Genomic DNA, 18,903 nt, shown 5'->3' on the forward strand with positions numbered 1-18,903 from the left:
AGCAGCAGCTCACCTGGTCCCGCGACATCAGGACCTTCTTCATTTCCTCCGACACATGACGCTGGCCAGCCTTTAACTTTTCAATCTCCTCCTGATGCTGGGAAACCATCAGGGTCTAGGAGAAAGCATTGTCAGAGACTTGTCTGTAGACAGTCTCTGTCTCAGACATGTTGGAAATATGACCTTGAGAACCACACACCTGTGCCTCCTGGAACTTCTTCATGTCCTCTGATATGCGGGAGAGTTCTGCCTTTATCCCACCAAATTCCTCGCGAAGAACCTGTAAAGCAGTTCAAGAATCAGGGATGTCAGAGGTGATGGCCTGGGAAGCAACACCCCAAAGAGCCCTACCCTGCCACGGGCAGCCCATGGCACAGCCAGGTGAGCAGGGAGAGTCCCAGTGCCACCTGCCCCAGCCGGGCTCAGTGCCAGAGCACTGAAGCCCATCCAGACAGCAAAGAGCCCCTGCCAGCGGCTCTGCCAGGGCAGTGAGGGCAGAGCCAAGCACGGCTGTGTGAGGAAGCAGAGAGGGGCTGTCTGCTGGGGGAGTGCCCAGGGGCGGGGAAGAGCCTCTACCTTGGACGTGTGTTTCTTATAGTCTTCCATCTCTTTCTTCATCTGTTTTATGTAAGTGGCCACATCAGCAAGTGAGGGGCCACTCAGCTGGCCTGGCCATGGCTCCTCACTTGTCAGGTACTGCACGTCCAGGTGCTCCAGCACAGCCTGCAGCAGTTTTCTCAAGGCTGCAAAGTGAACAGATCCCTTCTGGGGTGTCCCAATGGCGAGATCCAGCATCTGGGAGAGGCTGAGTGTGTCCAGGGATGTTGCCATGTCTGCACACACTCTGTCCCTGATTTGTCACAAGCCTTCCTGCCCAGTTGGGCCTGTGTGGGATGAGCAAAATTGGTGACAAATGGGTTAAACAAAAGGCGTGATAGAAGCAATGAGCAAATGCGATAAGGAAAAGGATGAGTAGCCAGCAGGCTCCTTCCTCCTTCCTTGTCCCTTGCAGGACTGGAACCGGGTTGCTGGTGGCCCTCCTCATCACAACACCCGTTGCCAGGCAACGCACCACTCCGCTCCTGGTAACCAGTGGGTTCCAGACTCATGAAGTCATAGATTAATGGAGCCTTGGAATGGCTGGGGCTGGAAGGGACCTAAAAGATCATCTCGTTTCAGCCCCGGTCAGGGACAGGTCAAGGAACATTTTCCGCTAGACCAGGTTGCTGCAAGTGCCACCTAACCTGGTCTTGGACATTTCCAGGAATGGTGCAGACTGTGGCAAGGCATCACCACGCTCACAGGGAAGAATTTCTTCCCAATATCCCACCGATCTCTCCCCTCTCTCAGTGTGAAGCTGTTCCCATGTCAGGCCCTTGTGCAAAGTCCACCTCCAGCCCTTTTGTAGTCCTTTTATTTGCCAAAACATGCTCCAAGGTCTCCCAGGAGAGTACAGCCTCATTGTCTTTCTTTTTTATCCGTTGAAGATGTGTGTTACACCTAAGCCAGTTGCTTCACTGCTGCAAAGCCAGGGCCTGGTTTGGAGCATCCATTGGGATCAGCCTTTGCCAGGGAAGCAGTGGGGTGCTGTTCCTCATGCTGGGGGTGCAGGAGGAGCCCCGTGAGCCCCTGGCTGAGCTGTAGGGTTGTTGGGGCACAGACTCCTTTCTCCTCAGGAGTTCAGGGTAGAGAGTCTCCATGGGTGAAGCCCAACAGCAGTTAGGATGCAAAGTAATGAAGAGAATTATGGGATTGAGAATGGATGACCATTGATTCCTTTGTTTGCACATAAACAGATAACTAAGTCAAAAGCTTTTTCTATGTGTGTGGCTCGAACTATCCGCTCCACTCGTCCTGAGGAGAATAAAGTAACGCCCAACTTGCCAAAACTAAAAGGATAGTCTTTGAGGATTTCATCTATCCTGGTTTTGGTGACAGTTGCTAATGATCCAGGTGGAACTTTCCTCCTTCTTTTGCTCCATGGATTGATGGGATCGAGAGGACTCCGGTGCACTCCAAAGATTTTTCCGGGAGATCCTCTGATGCCCTAATCCAGTGAGTTCAAGGCAAAGAGCCCTGGGATTATAGGAAGGTCATTCAGACACACTATTAACTCCTGGTGGAGGAATTGTGGTAATGGCAAAAGTGGGGGAAGAGGCTGAGAGAGGGCATGCTCAGAATGTTCAGCAGGGAAGGCTGGACAAGTATTTCCCTCCTGCACATCCCTGGTGGGAGGAGGGGGAAAACACTGTCACTGTGTTGGTGTGCACCAATGGAATTCCAGGGAAATCAAGACACTGGAACCAGTAAGGATTCAGTTGGAGCCTGATGGAAGACTGGTCAGGCAGAACAATTATTCTTTGAAGTTAGAAGGTAGAAGAGGGTTAGAAGAATGAATTGCTAAATTTTGGAAGATGGGTCACTAAGGGAATGTGAGTCACAATATAGCACTCCTCTCCTGCCAGTAAAGGAAGCACACACTAAGGAACACAGGCCAGTACAAGATGTCAGAGCTGTCAAGGAAATAGTGTGAGACTGGTGTGAGACCCAGTGGCAGCAAGGCCTTATACACTCTTCACCTCAGTTAAGGAAACTGATGAGTCCACTGTTGTGGATGTTAAGGATGATTCTTTCTGCATTGCCCTTGAAACTGAAAGTCAACTCTTGTTTCTGGAACGTTCCTTGATGGGCCATGAAAACCAATTGAGGTGGACTGTTCTTCCTCCAGGGTTCAAAAATCACCCCACATTATTTGAGAAATGTCTCAATTTGAGACAAGTTAGGAGGAACCATCTCCTCTAACGAAAACAGGTTTTGGCACGCCTTCCCTCCCACAGCAAGGAAATTTTTGGAAGAAAGTGAAAAAAGCTGTTTATTTAACACACAGTGTGCAGGCAGGCATGGGAAAAAGAATGAATAATGTTAGATATTCAAGCCTTCTCATTGTGGGGTAGGCTGGTGGATTCAGAGCTCTTTCTGTAGGCGTGGCTCGGCTCCTCCCGAGTCCAGAGCCGGGATGTGCATCCCAGGGCCTCCCCTGCGGGCCAAGGCACAAGGCTGCCGGCGATGTTCTGGTGCTTCAGACCAGGGAAAAGTAAAAACCGTTCCAGGAGAAGAAGCCACAGTCCTGGAAAAACTTCTGCCATTGTCAAAGAAACAAGAAGCCAGCTGAAAGCCGAGATGTACTCCCTCTGTCTGTGCTGCACAACACAGCTGAGGGAGCCTGGGGGAGGATGTTGGAAAACCACACCAAAAGAATTCCACTGGCTTTGCACCCCTCTCTCAGACCTAGCTTAAAGTTACAGGACCCATGTCTGGGCATAAAGCAGACAATAGGAGACACAGTATCATGCTGTCACCCTGTCATGGTTTGACTCTGCCACAGTGCCAGTGCCTCCATGAATATACACTTTCTCTGGTGGCTTCTGTGAGATGTGATCAGGAACAGAGCAAAGCAGGCTCCAACTCAGGAATAAAGGAAACTAATTTTATTAATTACAACATCTAAAAAGGAACAAACAAAAAACTAAGAATGAAAACCCTCCAAATCCATTCCTCCTCCTCCTCCACTCCATTTTCTCCACAGAATGAAATAACACCATAGATTTCCACCACATCACGATCTCTCACATAATCAGTCCATCATCACCCCTCAAGTAATCAACCCTCAAATCCATCAGAGAGAGAGGAGTCCCCCCTTGCACCATAGGCTTCCCCCAGAAACACAATTGAAACTTCTTGTGTTTCCGTGTCACTCGTGGCACCACCCAGAGAACATCGGCCCTCGTGACTTCTTCCCTCCATGTCCAGTGCTCTCACCACTGCACATGGGCCAGGACTGCTTTTAGGGCTCCCCGTTTAAGGATGCTCCACTCAGTTCCAAAAGCAGCAGTCTCTCAAATTCAGGACACCAGTCCCCCCCAGATTTAAACCCCTGGGGCCAAGGGGCCTCATGAACAGAGATCTTCCCCTCCTGGAGACAGAGGGCATCCCACACCCTCCTCAGCCATCTCTGTTCCCGCCACTGCTTCACTCTTGACTCCAAGGCATTGCCTCCCCCTAAATACAGTCTCTGAGTCACAGGAAGAACATGGGTCTGTCCATGGCCATACAAGAAAGAGTCCAGCTCAAGGCCAATCCATCATCTCTGCCCACCTAGGATTCTTCTCACCTCTTCTGACATCTCTCACATGCACCAACTTTCCTCACACTTGCCCATTTCTTCATACTTCACCTTTATCTTCTCATGCTCATTCAGGAGGATCAGTATTTGTAAGGTTTCCATTATTTTACAAAGGGGTTAAAATCTGGGCCTCTGCCTGCCCAGAACTCCCACAGCTGCCGGGCACCTTCTCTCGCCGCATCCCCCACTTCTGGCCGGCCGTGCTGCCAGTCCATGATACTGAATTCCAAGGCAGCACAGGCACTGGCTCTCTCTCTCTCTGTCTCCCGTGGGGTAGGAGGGGGGCCCGATGCTTCTCAGTCTCCTCCACCCTTCCATCTTGCAAGGCCTTCACTCCCCTCCTCTGCCCGAGGCTCCGGCCTACCTCACCCGGCCGCATGGCTTCCCTCCCCCAGCCAGCCCCGGCTGGGCAGGGGAGCTCTGAGCTCCTTTACAGACTGAAACTAAGAGAGAGTTCTCCTGGCAGTTCTTGCTTTTAACCCCCTGTGTTCTCAGAGGCGGTCCATACCTTCGGTGGCCAAACCAGGTGCCAATATTCAAATCCAAGCACTGACTGGTTTGACCACAACCTCCCAAAAAACTCACTTCCATCTTAACCCACGACACACCCCAAGACAAAAACCAATTGACAAAAGAATTGGAGGTACGGTGTTGCGCTTTGAATTTATCTTATTGATTCCTTTTTAAGTGCATCGTTCTGTCCTCGTGCCCTCATGTTCTCCCTGAGATGGTTTACTCCTGGGTTTTACCCTCCCTCAAAGCTGCCCCTCATGTCATTCTCCACCCCTTGTTCCAGCTCTTTCCCTGCCTGTCAAGGCAACTGAGCCCCTTATTCCTGAACCTTCTCTGCCCATTAACTCTCAGGCCAATCCCTGTTCGCAACAACCCTTTGGAATCCCCCTACTCCTGGAAGCCCCATTGGCGCATGTGAGCCATCCTCTGCACCCTCCTACCCCAACTGGCCCCAGATGCTTGATGTAATCCCCTCACTCCTCCCCTGAGGATTCCCTATTGGTTTGCTGTTTGTATCCACCCCCTGATTTGTATCTGTACAAAGCCCCTTGCACAGGAGTGCCTGGGGCTCTTTGTGTGAGCTCCTTTCTCCTGGAATAAGCTGTTCCTTGTGGAACATCTAGACAGACAGCTTTCTCCTCTGCCTGGTTCCTGATGTGGCTTCTATCTGGCATCTTAGAGCAAGTGGCTGTAAAGGTTCTGTCTCTGGTAAATCCCCATACCCAGGCAGATCCCTATTGCTGGTGGGGTGCTGGAGTTCTAAGAGCTGGCCAGGGCTCTGGCAGTCACTTCAGAATGGGAAAAGGAGAATGCAGATACCCCTTTGCTGCAGTATGCAGGTGATACTTTAATTGCTAATGGAACTCATGCTGGATGCATTGAAATGACTCTTAAGTTTCCTGAACATTCTGAGACAAGCCAGTTACAGGGTATCCAAGAAGAAGGCCCAAAGTGTCAAAGAAGTGCCCTAATGCCAAACCTACCTGAGGCTCATTTCCCAGGGACAGCAAAGCCTTGCAACCAAAAGGGTGGAGGGGATTTGTGAAACTCCAGAGCCAAGGTCTGTTTGCAAGTTAGGAATATTTCTAGGAATGGGTGGTTGGTGTGGGCTCAGGATTTTTAATTCTGGCGTATGGGTAAGACCTTTATATGAGACCCTGAGAATCGCCCAAGGAGGTGCTACACCAAGGAGGTGCTACAGTGCACCCCAGAATGCCAGAGGCTTTCAGAGACCCCAAGAGAGCTCTAATGCCAGCCCAGCACAGGCATTACCTGACTTGAGCAAGCCTCTTGAGCAGATTGTTCATGAGCACTGACGTGTTGCACTACGGGTGTTAGCTCAGAGGTTATGCACATGGAAAAGGGCCATAAGATATTTTTCCAAACAAGTGGACAGTGTAAGTTAAGGGATGTCCCTTAACTGCCTTTGACTTGGAGCAGGAGCTGCGCTTTAATCCAAGAAGCCCCGAATGGACCATGGGCCAGATAATGACTGCTCATGTTCCCCCCTTGGTCCTCTCTGTTCTAGAACACAAAGGAGGCCACTGGTGACCCCCAAGTCGAATGCTGAAGTATCAAGTTGTCTTGTTGGAGCAGGATGATGGGGAACTGCAAACAACTCCTTTGCCTTGCACCCAGCCACGTTCCTGGAATCTGTACCAGAAAGTCAAGAAGCCTCACAACATGCCTGTGTTCCAACGACTGAGCAGCTTCACTCCAGCAGAGGAGATCCTCTGGTAGAAGATCCGGCCTGGGAATTGTCCACAGGTGGGAGCAGCTTTGTGAGCAAAGGAAAGCAGAAGTTTGGCTGTGCAGTAGGGCCCAATCCAAGCCGTCCCATTACCTCTTACCACCTCTGCACACAGGGCTGAGCTGCTCAGTCTATGGCAGCCTGGAATTGTCTCAGGGGAAGAATGGGAACACATGGGCTAATGCTAACCGTGCCTTTGGAGCAGTACCTGCCCACGGAGCTCTCTGGAACAAAGGAGGGCTCCTTTCAGCACAAGGATCCTCTGTCAAAGGTGGAGACATTACCAGACAATTACTAGAAAGTGTTCAGGTACCAGCCCAAGTGGCTCTCATGCATTGTAAAGCTCATCCATTAGGAAATACATCAGTTAGTGTAGGAAACCGACTGGCAGATAAAGCTGCTAAAGGGCTGGCAGAGAAAAGCATCCCAATAGTTGCTGTACCAAAATGTGTGACCTTTCAAATGTAACCCCAGAATAACAAGCCCAAGACAAAATGCTGGCAAAATTGAATGGCCCTGGATCTAAAATAGTATAAGTTTTGCCAAAAAGTTTTACTAAGTAGTTTAATAGGAATTATTGCATTTTAGTGTCTTAAGGCTTTCTAAATATCCAATGATTTAATGGAAGTAATCCTAAATGAAATAATTAAGAGTAGTTTCAAAAGGGGGAATTGTTGGAAATGATATAACTTTTTAATTCGCTATTCCAGTTATTTGTTTTCGTTAACTCTGTTAATAATGGCTTCACTTAATCATAAGCAGTGCAGTTTTCCACTGAAGCATGTAGCAAGATTTTATTCAAACTGCTGTTAGTGGAACATTATTTGGGAAAATAACTGAACTTTTAAGTTTTGCTAAATGAACTTGACGTGATTCAGTGAAAAAAGATTGGGATAGAGAAATGGGGCTAAGAACTGGACACCAGGAATACAGAATTTGTAGAGTGTGAGGACAAGGTGTGGAAACCAGAGGTAAAGAAGAAACGAACAAGGAGAATTCCACTCTTCATGTACTGAAAACAATATCTGGACTAATTAAATTAAAAGTGGACCAATTAACATTGTTATCACAACCAGAAAGAAATAAAGACTTGAATTTCATATTAGGGATTAGGCATTCTTTACTGCAAAGCCAGATGTATGGGGGATGGCTGCACAGAGAGTACATGCTGTGTACAGGAAAAGCCCCTGTTGAAATACTGTATTTGTCATCATATTCATAACTATTCTCAGAAGAAACATACATATGGCAATAATTTCCCCCAAGACATGACTATACATTCCCTCCCCTCAGCACATGCACTCTTCTGCCCTGGGAGTCTCCTTGGCAGTCTCGGGTGGTCGGTGAACCCACAGTCATACCTGACCACGTGGTGAAATGGTGCTTCTTTGCAAATGAGGAGAAAAGTTGGTATAGCTGGCTGGGTATTTAATTAGTGAAAGCTTAGATCGATGGGCTGTAGATTGACTCCCCTCTTGGTAAAAGTTTATCCTGCTTTTGATGGTGTGGTTCCATGGACTTGGCAAAATGAGCATAGTGTGGAGCCCGCCAGGAGCAAGCAATTGTTCATCTGGCAGCAGCATGAGAACTGAGAAATCAATAACAAATGGATGATAGGAGATTAATGAATGAAGAGAAATATGTAATTTACAGGCAATGAGCATTAACTTGTTTTGCTGAAAATACATAGTGAAAAATTTAGAGAGTGGGTGTGCATTCTGAGTGGAGCTATTCCTATGTACCCCAGAGCTGGGAATAAAGTAATGCCTGATAACTAATAGTAAAAATAGTGTAGGACACTTTGATTTATCCCAGTGTTTTCAGAGGCAATGGGGAAAGGCTGTGTGTGTCTTTCAGAAGGTTTTTTATTAACGTAATACAATGAAAATGTTATTTCTCAGACAACAATTGTCCCAGAGTTTACTCTCTGCTGAGACGACGTCCCTGGTGGAGCACTGGGTTCCCAGTCCTGTCCAGCTACTTGAGGGCTGTCGAAGTCTCCCGGGGCTGGAGTGGCTGGAGGAGCCCTGGTACCCTGGAGACGTGTCGGGGGGCCGTGCCTGGCCGGTGATGCCGAGAGGTGGCAGGGCCTGGGGGGAGAGGCAAGGCTGAGCCCCCAGGCCCCGGGGCTGCCCCGTCTGGGTCAGCTCAGCCAGCTCAGAACGGGGCAGCAGGAGGGTCACCTGCTTGGCCAGAGACCCGCAGGGAGCAGGTGCAGACCCAGCAGACAGCCAGTCTCTTGTCCCCCTGCTCCCCGTGCCCTGACAGGGCCACACCTGGCTCATCCAGTGTCCTGGTCACCACAGGAAGCTGGTCATTGCGGCCCCTCGGCATGTGTCCACCCCTGCCCAGCAGCTGGGTCACTCTGGGCTGGGAAGGAGAGAGCAGCTGGCTGAAAGGCAGGGTCCAGTCCAGCATTCCCTAGCAACCCTCCCAAAGCAGCTGTGCCCGAGGAAACTGAAGGCACAAATTCACCCAGGATCCTCAGCATCGCCCGGCCCGCCCCCAGTACACGTGCCATGTCCTCACCTTCATCATCCCTACCTTGTTGGGGCGGGTCACGAGTCCCTGCAGAAATGCACTCGTACGGGGAGAATCCTGAACAGGTGGCAGTTTGAAACTGCTGCTCTGATGGTTGCCAGAGCTCTGTGGCACATGGGAGCCACCGCCACGGACCACTGGCCTCCTGTGGGATGGGGCAGAGGATCCTCAGTGCCCAGCCCTGTGGCACTCTGGGCACCACCCTGCTGTGCCAGGGAGGGGACTGGCAGTGCTGCCTGCAGGGGCCTGTCCCTGACAGCTCCTGTCCACCTGCTGCAGGAGCTCCCAGCCCATCCACCCGGCTGGATCTGCTGGCTCTGTCCCCACGGCCAGGTGTGCTGCCCATGGCCGTGGCAGGTCCCTGTGCACAGGACACCAGCTGGCAGGAGCTGGTCGGTCCCTGCTGCAGAGCTTGGTTTTTGGGAACTCCTTTCACAGGAGGCATACAACTCCCCACCAAGCGTGAGCTCAAATTGAAAACAGACACAGCTCATCAGATGTGCTTTCAGCAGCCTTGGGACAGAGATGTGGGTGAGACAGGGCAGGCAAGGCAAGGAATGCAATACCCCCCAGGCCTGGGGCAAGCACTGGCCCTCCACAGCTGCCTTCTGCTCCCTGGCTCTGCCCAGCCCCGCCAGGCTCCTCTCCCCCAGGCCAGGTGCAGAGCCCTCCTTGCTGTGGCAGGGCTACGCTGCACCCCAGGAGCCAGGGATGTGTCCTCAGGGCCCTTACCTTTGGCTGTGCTGTGGCTCCTTGCTGGGGGGCATTGGCTGCAAATACGGCAGTGTCTCGGGATACCTGGGGAGGGCAGGAGTCACAGGGGTGTGACAGGGGACCAAGAACCTGTTCCTGTTAGAGGCGGCACCCACAAACCCATGGGATTGTACCCCATGGCATCCCGCTGCCTGTAGCCCTTGGGATGAGTGCCCACAGCCCCTGCTGATGGGCAGGGCTGCAGAGGGGGCCCCCACATCAGCCCCTCCCCAGCAGACACTGGCACCCCTGTGCCCAGCAGGGTCACTGCTGGCACCCATCTCCCCCATGCCAGCCCCGCTGCCCCCATGCCCTGGTGCTACTCACTGGCCAGGAACCTGCACGGTGAGCATGCGGTCACAGGACAGGCACGTGAAAGGCACTGGCAGCTGCCTGAGGAAGGTGAGGGAAGAGGGCTGGCTGAGCTCCTGGGGCCACAGCCCTGCAGCACACAGGCAGCAGCTGGCGGGCAGCAGCCAGGCGCTGGGCAGCTCACGGCACAGGGTCACGGCGTTTGCAGGCTGAACCGTGGGCTCTTGAGCCTGTTTCTCCCCATCCCCAAGGTGCTGGCTGAGGCCAGGGGAAGGCCACAGGCACCCATGTCACCATCCCAAGCAGCCCCTGCAGCGCTTGCAGCCCCTCTTGGGCACCAAAGTCCCCTGTGTGCATGGCAGGAGGGCAGGGCATGATCCAGCTCTGGGACACGGCGTGTCACAGCCCTGCCTGGGAGGAGCAGTTGCCCTCTCCCAGCCTGGCTTCTGGGAGCCTTTGCACCCACAGCCCCATTTTGCTTTGGGAGGGCTCTGTCCTGCAGGTGCCCTCTCCTTGTTCTTCCTTGCCTGTGTGCAACCTGCTGCTGGTGGAAGCAGAAGGTGCAGCTGCTTCATCTGCATCTCTGAGGTTCATTTAGCAGCAGAATTGGTGCCGTGGCAGGGGACCAGAGGGGCAGTGTGTGGGAGAGCTGGAGGGAATGGGACCATCACTGTCCCCAAAGCCATCAGTGTCTCCATCACACTCACTTCTTAATCCCAGCGGCGTTTTCACGCCTCAACCTATTCTCGAGAGCCTCCATGTTCCTGTTCCAGGACTTCTCCAGGTGTTTGCGGAAAGTCTTCAGCTCCAGGCGATCCAGCTGTGAACAGGTGCACAGCCTCAGCCAGCTGCCCCAGGAGGTGACATGGAGCTCTCCCGGGAAAAGCCTGGAGGGGGATCCTCAGAGGGATGCTGCCTCAGGCTGCCAAGTCCCAAAGGTGCTAGTTCCTCAAGGTGGGGATGAGGTACCCCTCACCTTCTCCTCCATTGAATCACTGAACTGCTGCTGCATCTTATTCCAGTGCTGCTCCTGGCCTGAAATCTGGCTCTGCAACTCCTCCATCCTCTCATCCAGCTCCTCCATGTTCTCTTCAAACTGGCTGCAATTGACCTTGCTGCCCAAGGCAGCTTTGTCCGCCTTCTAGCAGAAGGGAAGAGCAGGAGAGCGGTGGGGAAAGGGATGAGGAAGGACAGGCAGGGCCAGCGTGTGTGAGGGGAGAGGGAGGAGTGCTTCCCCCAGGCCAGCATGGCCCTTTCAGGCTGCTGTGGCCCCATTTGCCCCGTCAGCCTGGTGAGCTTGGTCCCACCATCTGGAGGGTGAGGGACCCCCTGAGCTCAGGAAATTCTCCCTCCCCACACCAGTTCTGCCCCCCAGCCCCCAAGGGCAAGGGGCATTTGTCACCCTGCCCGGGAGCCCCTGGGCTGGTACAGAGGCCCCTCTAGACTGTACCATGTCCATTGCTGCCAGCATGTCCTGCTGATCTGCCTTCTCCTTCTGCAGCTTCTCCAGAGACTGGAACAGCATCTTTCAGCACAGAAAGGAACTCATGACACAGAAAGGTTGGAGCTGCCTCTTGAGGCACACCCCAGGAGCCGGGAGCACACCCCTCTCCCCGTACCCAGAAAACATTGGGGAAATGCACTTGGAACAAGCACAGTGATGAGAGGAGGTCGTCAGCAGGAGATTCCTTGTGGTCCCCCACCTGGAGTCTTCCTGGTGGATGCTCTGACCCTAAATGGGGTGAGTTTCAGCCACACACCTCAATATCCCTCTGCTTTTGTTGAGAGTCCTTTTGGAGGCTCTTTGATGTAAAGTTGAGTTTCTCAAAGTCTTTTTGGATCTCCAAAAACTTGGCTTCCGTTTGCTGTCTCAGCTCCTGATCCTGCTCCCAGGATGAAAGAACATAAGGTGCTGACCCAAGGGGGGGTCTGTCTGCTCCACAGGGGTAAACACACACGACTCAGTGGCCATGAGCCCACCATGTCAAGAGGACATTTGCATCAAGGCTTTAATTACTGTCCATGCCACTGACTGGTCCAGGCCAATTTGGGCAGTTTGGCTCTCCCATAAGATTACAGCAAAGCACAACAGAGCAGGAAGATGTGGCATGGAGCTGCAACAGGACCGTGCCAGGAGTGGTGGGAGTGCTCCCCCAGGACCTCACCTGCTCATTCAGCTGGTCGGCTGTCTCATTCAGCATCTGCTCCAGCATGGCATTCCTCCTCTCCTGCTGCTCTCCCATCTTCTGCAGCTCACGCTTTGTCTCCTGCCGCAAAGCCCTGGCCAGCGGGATGGGGGCAAGGGCAGGGTTACCCCTGCAGGGCTGCTGGGCACCTTGTGCCCACAAACCAGGATGCAGCCAGACCATCTGGGCTCCCTTGCAGCCCCCCAGGGTATGAAACCCACTCTTGTCCTCTTACTCAATTTGCTGAGAGATCTCCTTACTGCTCTCTTCTTTCCACTTGGCTATATCCTCCCTCAGCTTTTTAAGGTCTTCCTCCAGCTTCTTCATCTGGAAAGGACAGTGACAGTAGAGTCAGGGCCCAGCCATCATGTTGTCCCAGAGTGTGGGCCCTTTAGCTGCATGGGCAGCCCCACGGTCCTCCACCTGGGCCTGAGGCCCTGACACCAAAAACTGATTGTGGAGCCACATTGAAGTTCCCCATGAGAGCCCAAAGATTACATGACCCAACAGCTCACTAAGGCAAGAGACTCCTTAAGCTTCTTTATGTCTCCTTCCATGAGGAGCTGTGTTGTCTTTATCTTGTCAACCTCCTCACGCAGATCCTGGATGAGAGTCATGTCCTAGGAGAGAGCAGTGGTGGCAGTGAGCCTCTGGGAGGGTCAGTGGGGACCCGCAAGCCCTCGAGCCCTGCTGTGGTTTGCCAAGCACTAGGGACAGTGCAGGGCCAAGCTCAGCCAGGCTGGCAGGGCTCTGCAGGCAGCACGGTCCATGAATCTAGCAGGGCCAAGAGTGCTGAGCTTCCAACCAGCAGGGCAGAGGGTACGGGCTGCAGTCTCAGACCCAAAACTTGCTCCCAGCAGCAGCTCACCTGGTCCCGCGACATCAGGACCTTCTTCATTTCCTCCGACACATGACGCTGGCCAGCCTTTAACTTTTCAATCTCCTCCTGATGCTGGGAAACCATCAGGGTCTAGGAGAAAGCATTGTCAGAGACTTGTCTGTAGACAGTCTCTGTCTCAGACATGTTGGAAATATGACCTTGAGAACCACACACCTGTGCCTCCTGGAACTTCTTCATGTCCTCTGATATGCGGGAGAGTTCTGCCTTTATCCCACCAAATTCCTCGCGAAGAACCTGTAAAGCAGTTCAAGAATCAGGGATGTCAGAGGTGATGGCCTGGGAAGCAACACCCCAAAGAGCCCTACCCTGCCACGGGCAGCCCATGGCACAGCCAGGTGAGCAGGGAGAGTCCCAGTGCCACCTGCCCCAGCCGGGCTCAGTGCCAGAGCACTGAAGCCCATCCAGACAGCAAAGAGCCCCTGCCAGCGGCTCTGCCAGGGCAGTGAGGGCAGAGCCAAGCACGGCTGTGTGAGGAAGCAGAGAGGGGCTGTCTGCTGGGGGAGTGCCCAGGGGCGGGGAAGAGCCTCTACCTTGGACGTGTGTTTCTTATAGTCTTCCATCTCTTTCTTCATCTGTTTTATGTAAGTGGCCACATCAGCAAGTGAGGGGCCACTCAGCTGGCCTGGCCATGGCTCCTCACTTGTCAGGTACTGCACGTCCAGGTGCTCCAGCACAGCCTGCAGCAGTTTTCTCAAGGCTGCAAAGTGAACAGATCCCTTCTGGGGTGTCCCAATGGCGAGATCCAGCATCTGGGAGAGGCTGAGTGTGTCCAGGGATGTTGCCATGACTGCACACACTCTGTCCCTGATTTGTCACAAGCCTTCCTGCCCAGTTGGGCCTGTCTGGGATGAGCAAAATTGGTGACAAATGGGTTAAACAAAAGGCGTGATAGAAGCAATGAGCAAATGCGATAAGGAAAAGGATGAGTAGCCAGCAGGCTCCTTCCTCCTTCCTTGTCCCTTGCAGGACTGGAACCGGGTTGCTGGTGGCCCTCCTCATCACAACACCCGTTGCCAGGCAACGCACCACTCCGCTCCTGGTAACCAGTGGGTTCCAGACTCATGAAGTCATAGATTAATGGAGCCTTGGAATGGCTGGGGCTGGAAGGGACCTAAAAGATCATCTCGTTTCAGCCCCGGTCAGGGACAGGTCAAGGAACATTTTCCGCTAGACCAGGTTGCTGCAAGTGCCACCTAACCTGGTCTTGGACATTTCCAGGAATGGTGCAGACTGTGGCAAGGCATCACCACGCTCACAGGGAAGAATTTCTTCCCAATATCCCACCGATCTCTCCCCTCTCTCAGTGTGAAGCTGTTCCCATGTCAGGCCCTTGTGCAAAGTCCACCTCCAGCCCTTTTGTAGTCCTTTTATTTGCCAAAACATGCTCCAAGGTCTCCCAGGAGAGTACAGCCTCATTGTCTTTCTTTTTTATCCGTTGAAGATGTGTGTTACACCTAAGCCAGTTGCTTCACTGCTGCAAAGCCAGGGCCTGGTTTGGAGCATCCATTGGGATCAGCCTTTGCCAGGGAAGCAGTGGGGTGCTGTTCCTCATGCTGGGGGTGCAGGAGGAGCCCCGTGAGCCCCTGGCTGAGCTGTAGGGTTGTTGGGGCACAGACTCCTTTCTCCTCAGGAGTTCAGGGTAGAGAGTCTCCATGGGTGAAGCCCAACAGCAGTTAGGATGCAAAGTAATGAAGAGAATTATGGGATTGAGAATGGATGACCATTGATTCCTTTGTTTGCACATAAACAGATAACTAAGTCAAAAGCTTTTTCTATGTGTGTGGCTCGAACTATCCGCTCCACTCGTCCTGAGGAGAATAAAGTAACGCCCAACTTGCCAAAACTAAAAGGATAGTCTTTGAGGATTTCATCTATCCTGGTTTTGGTGACAGTTGCTAATGATCCAGGTGGAACTTTCCTCCTTCTTTTGCTCCATGGATTGATGGGATCGAGAGGACTCCGGTGCACTCCAAAGATTTTTCCGGGAGATCCTCTGATGCCCTAATCCAGTGAGTTCAAGGCAAAGAGCCCTGGGATTATAGGAAGGTCATTCAGACACACTATTAACTCCTGGTGGAGGAATTGTGGTAATGGCAAAAGTGGGGGAAGAGGCTGAGAGAGGGCATGCTCAGAATGTTCAGCAGGGAAGGCTGGACAAGTATTTCCCTCCTGCACATCCCTGGTGGGAGGAGGGGGAAAACACTGTCACTGTGTTGGTGTGCACCAATGGAATTCCAGGGAAATCAAGACACTGGAACCAGTAAGGATTCAGTTGGAGCCTGATGGAAGACTGGTCAGGCAGAACAATTATTCTTTGAAGTTAGAAGGTAGAAGAGGGTTAGAAGAATGAATTGCTAAATTTTGGAAGATGGGTCACTAAGGGAATGTGAGTCACAATATAGCACTCCTCTCCTGCCAGTAAAGGAAGCACACACTAAGGAACACAGGCCAGTACAAGATGTCAGAGCTGTCAAGGAAATAGTGTGAGACTGGTGTGAGACCCAGTGGCAGCAAGGCCTTATACACTCTTCACCTCAGTTAAGGAAACTGATGAGTCCACTGTTGTGGATGTTAAGGATGATTCTTTCTGCATTGCCCTTGAAACTGAAAGTCAACTCTTGTTTCTGGAACGTTCCTTGATGGGCCATGAAAACCAATTGAGGTGCACTGTTCTTCCTCCAGGGTTCAAAAATCACCCCACATTATTTGAGAAATGTCTCAATTTGAGACAAGTTAGGAGGAACCATCTCCTCTAACGAAAACAGGTTTTGGCACGCCTTCCCTCCCACAGCAAGGAAATTTTTGGAAGAAAGTGAAAAAAGCTGTTTATTTAACACACAGTGTGCAGGCAGGCATGGGAAAAAGAATGAATAATGTTAGATATTCAAGCCTTCTCATTGTGGGGTAGGCTGGTGGATTCAGAGCTCTTTCTGTAGGCGTGGCTCGGCTCCTCCCGAGTCCAGAGCCGGGATGTGCATCCCAGGGCCTCCCCTGCGGGCCAAGGCACAGGGCTGCCGGCGATGTTCTGGTGCTTCAGACCAGGGAAAAGCAAAAACCGTTCCAGGAGAAGAAGCCACAGTCCTGGAAAAACTTCTGCCATTGTCAAAGAAACAAGAAGCCAGCTGAAAGCCGAGATGTACTCCCTCTGTCTGTGCTGCACAACACAGCTGAGGGAGCCTGGGGGAGGATGTTGGAAAACCACACCAAAAGAATTCCACTGGCTTTGCACCCCTCTCTCAGACCTAGCTTAAAGTTACAGGACCCATGTCTGGGCATAAAGCAGACAATAGGAGACACAGTATCATGCTGTCACCCTGTCATGGTTTGACTCTGCCACAGTGCCAGTGCCTCCATGAATATACACTTTCTCTGGTGGCTTCTGTGAGATGTGATCAGGAACAGAGCAAAGCAGGCTCCAACTCAGGAATAAAGGAAACTAATTTTATTAATTACAACATCTAAAAAGGAACAAACAAAAAACTAAGAATGAAAACCCTCCAAATCCATTCCTCCTCCTCCTCCACTCCATTTTCTCCACAGAATGAAATAACACCATAGATTTCCACCACATCACGATCTCTCACATAATCAGTCCATCATCACCCCTCAAGTAATCAACCCTCAAATCCATCAGAGAGAGAGGAGTCCCCCCTTGCACCATAGGCTTCCCCCAGAAACACAATTGAAACTTCTTGTGTTTCCGTGTCACTCGTGGCACCACCCAGAGAACATCAGCCCTCGTGACTTCTTCCCTCCATGTCCAGTGCTCTCACCACTGCACATGGGCCAGGACTGCTTTTAGGGCTCCCCGTTTAAGGATGCTCCACTCAGTTCCAAAAGCAGCAGTCTCTCAAATTCAGGACACCAGTCCCCCCCAGATTTAAACCCCTGGGGCCAAGGGGCCTCATGAACAGAGATCTTCCCCTCCTGGAGACAGAGGGCATCCCACACCCTCCTCAGCCATCTCTGTTCCCGCCACTGCTTCACTCTTGACTCCAAGGCATTGCCTCCCCCTAAATACAGTCTCTGAGTCACAGGAAGAACATGGGTCTGTCCATGGCCATACAAGAAAGAGTCCAGCTCAAGGCCAATCCATCATCTCTGCCCACCTAGGATTCTTCTCACCTCTTCTGACATCTCTCACGTGCACCAACTTTCCTCACACTTGCCCATTTCTTCATACTTCACCTTTATCTTCTCATTCTCATTCAGGAGGATCAGTATTTGTAAGGTTTCCATTATTTTACAAAGGGGTTAAAATCTGGGCCTCTGCCTGCCCAGAACTCCCACAGCTGCCGGGCACCTTCTCTCGCCGCATCCCCCACTTCTGGCCGGCCGTGCTGCCAGTCCATGATACTGAATTCCAAGGCAGCACAGGCACTGGCTCTCTCTCTCTCTGTCTCCCGTGGGGTAGGAGGGGGGCCCGATGCTTCTCAGTCTCCTCCACCCTTCCATCTTGCAAGGCCTTCACTCCCCTCCTCTGCCCGAGGCTCCGGCCTACCTCACCCGGCCGCATGGCTTCCCTCCCCCAGCCAGCCCAGGCTGGGCAGGGGAGCTCTGAGCTCCTTTACAGACTGAAACTAAGAGAGAGTTCTCCTGGCAGTTCTTGCTTTTAACCCCCTGTGTTCTCAGAGGCAGTCCATACCTTCGGTGGCCAAACCAGGTGCCAATATTCAAATCCAAGCACTGACTGGTTTGACCACAACCTCCCAAAAAACTCACTTCCGTCTTAACCCACGACACACCCCAAGACAAAAACCAATTGACAAAAGAATTGGAGGTACGGTGTTGCGCTTTGAATTTATCTTATTGATTCCTTTTTAAGTGCATCGTTCTGTCCTCGTGCCCTCATGTTCTCCCTGAGATGGTTTACTCCTGGGTTTTACCCTCCCTCAAAGCTGCCCCTCATGTCATTCTCCACCCCTTGTTCCAGCTCTTTCCCTGCCTGTCAAGGCAACTGAGCCCCTTATTCCTGAACCTTCTCTGCCCGTTAACTCTCAGGCCAATCCCTGTTCGCAACATCCCATTGGAATCCCCCTACTCCTGGAAGCCCCATTGGCGCATGTGAGCCATCCTCTGCACCCTCCTACCCCAACTGGCCCCAGATGCTTGATGTAATCCCCTCACTCCTCCCCTGAGGATTCCCTATTGGTTTGCTGTTTGTATCCACCCCCTGATTTGTATCTGTACAAAGCCCCTTGCACAGGAGTGCCTGGGGCTCTTTGTGTGAGCTCCTTTCTCCTGGAATAAGCTGTTCCTTGTGGAACATCTAGACAGACAGCTTTCTCCTCTGCCTGGTTCCTGATGTGGCTTCTATCTGGCATCTTAGAGCAAGTGGCTGTAAAGGTTCTGTCTCTGGTAAATCCCCATACCCAGGCAGATCCCTATTGCTGGTGGGGTGCTGGAGTTCTAAGAGCTGGCCAGGGCTCTGGCAGTCACTTCAGAATGGGAAAAGGAGAATGCAGATACCCCTTTGCTGCAGTATGCAGGTGATACTTTAATTGCTAATGGAACTCATGCTGGATGCATTGAAATGACTCTTAAGTTTCCTGAACATTCTGAGACAAGCCAGTTACAGGGTATCCAAGAAGAAGGCCCAAAGTGTCAAAGAAGTGCCCTAATGCCAAACCTACCTGAGGCTCATTTCCCAGGGACAGCAAAGCCTTGCAACCAAAAGGGTGGAGGGGATTTGTGAAACTCCAGAGCCAAGGTCTGTTTGCAAGTTAGGAATATTTCTAGGAATGGGTGGTTGGTGTGGGCTCAG

General features: G+C 52.1%; 1 protein-coding gene across 1 annotated transcript in view; it reads right to left on the reverse strand.

The window, feature by feature from the left end:
* The window catches only part of LOC135283899 (centrosome-associated protein CEP250-like), a 181,896-nt gene that overhangs the window by 78,408 nt on the left and 84,585 nt on the right, over positions 1-18,903 (reverse strand). The window contains exons 47-55 of the mRNA XM_064395048.1: positions 13,293-13,373; positions 13,107-13,208; positions 12,754-12,858; positions 11,813-11,935; positions 10,760-10,872; positions 9,720-9,785; positions 8,976-9,027; positions 200-280; positions 14-115 (exon numbers count right to left, since the gene is read on the reverse strand). Of these exons, the coding sequence (XP_064251118.1) occupies positions 14-115; positions 200-280; positions 8,976-9,027; positions 9,720-9,785; positions 10,760-10,872; positions 11,813-11,935; positions 12,754-12,858; positions 13,107-13,208; positions 13,293-13,373 (825 nt within the window). The remainder of the gene's footprint in view (positions 1-13; positions 116-199; positions 281-8,975; positions 9,028-9,719; positions 9,786-10,759; positions 10,873-11,812; positions 11,936-12,753; positions 12,859-13,106; positions 13,209-13,292; positions 13,374-18,903) is intronic.

This window comes from Passer domesticus, chromosome 19 (genome assembly GCF_036417665.1).
Source record: "Passer domesticus isolate bPasDom1 chromosome 19, bPasDom1.hap1, whole genome shotgun sequence".
NCBI lineage: Eukaryota > Metazoa > Chordata > Aves > Passeriformes > Passeridae > Passer > Passer domesticus.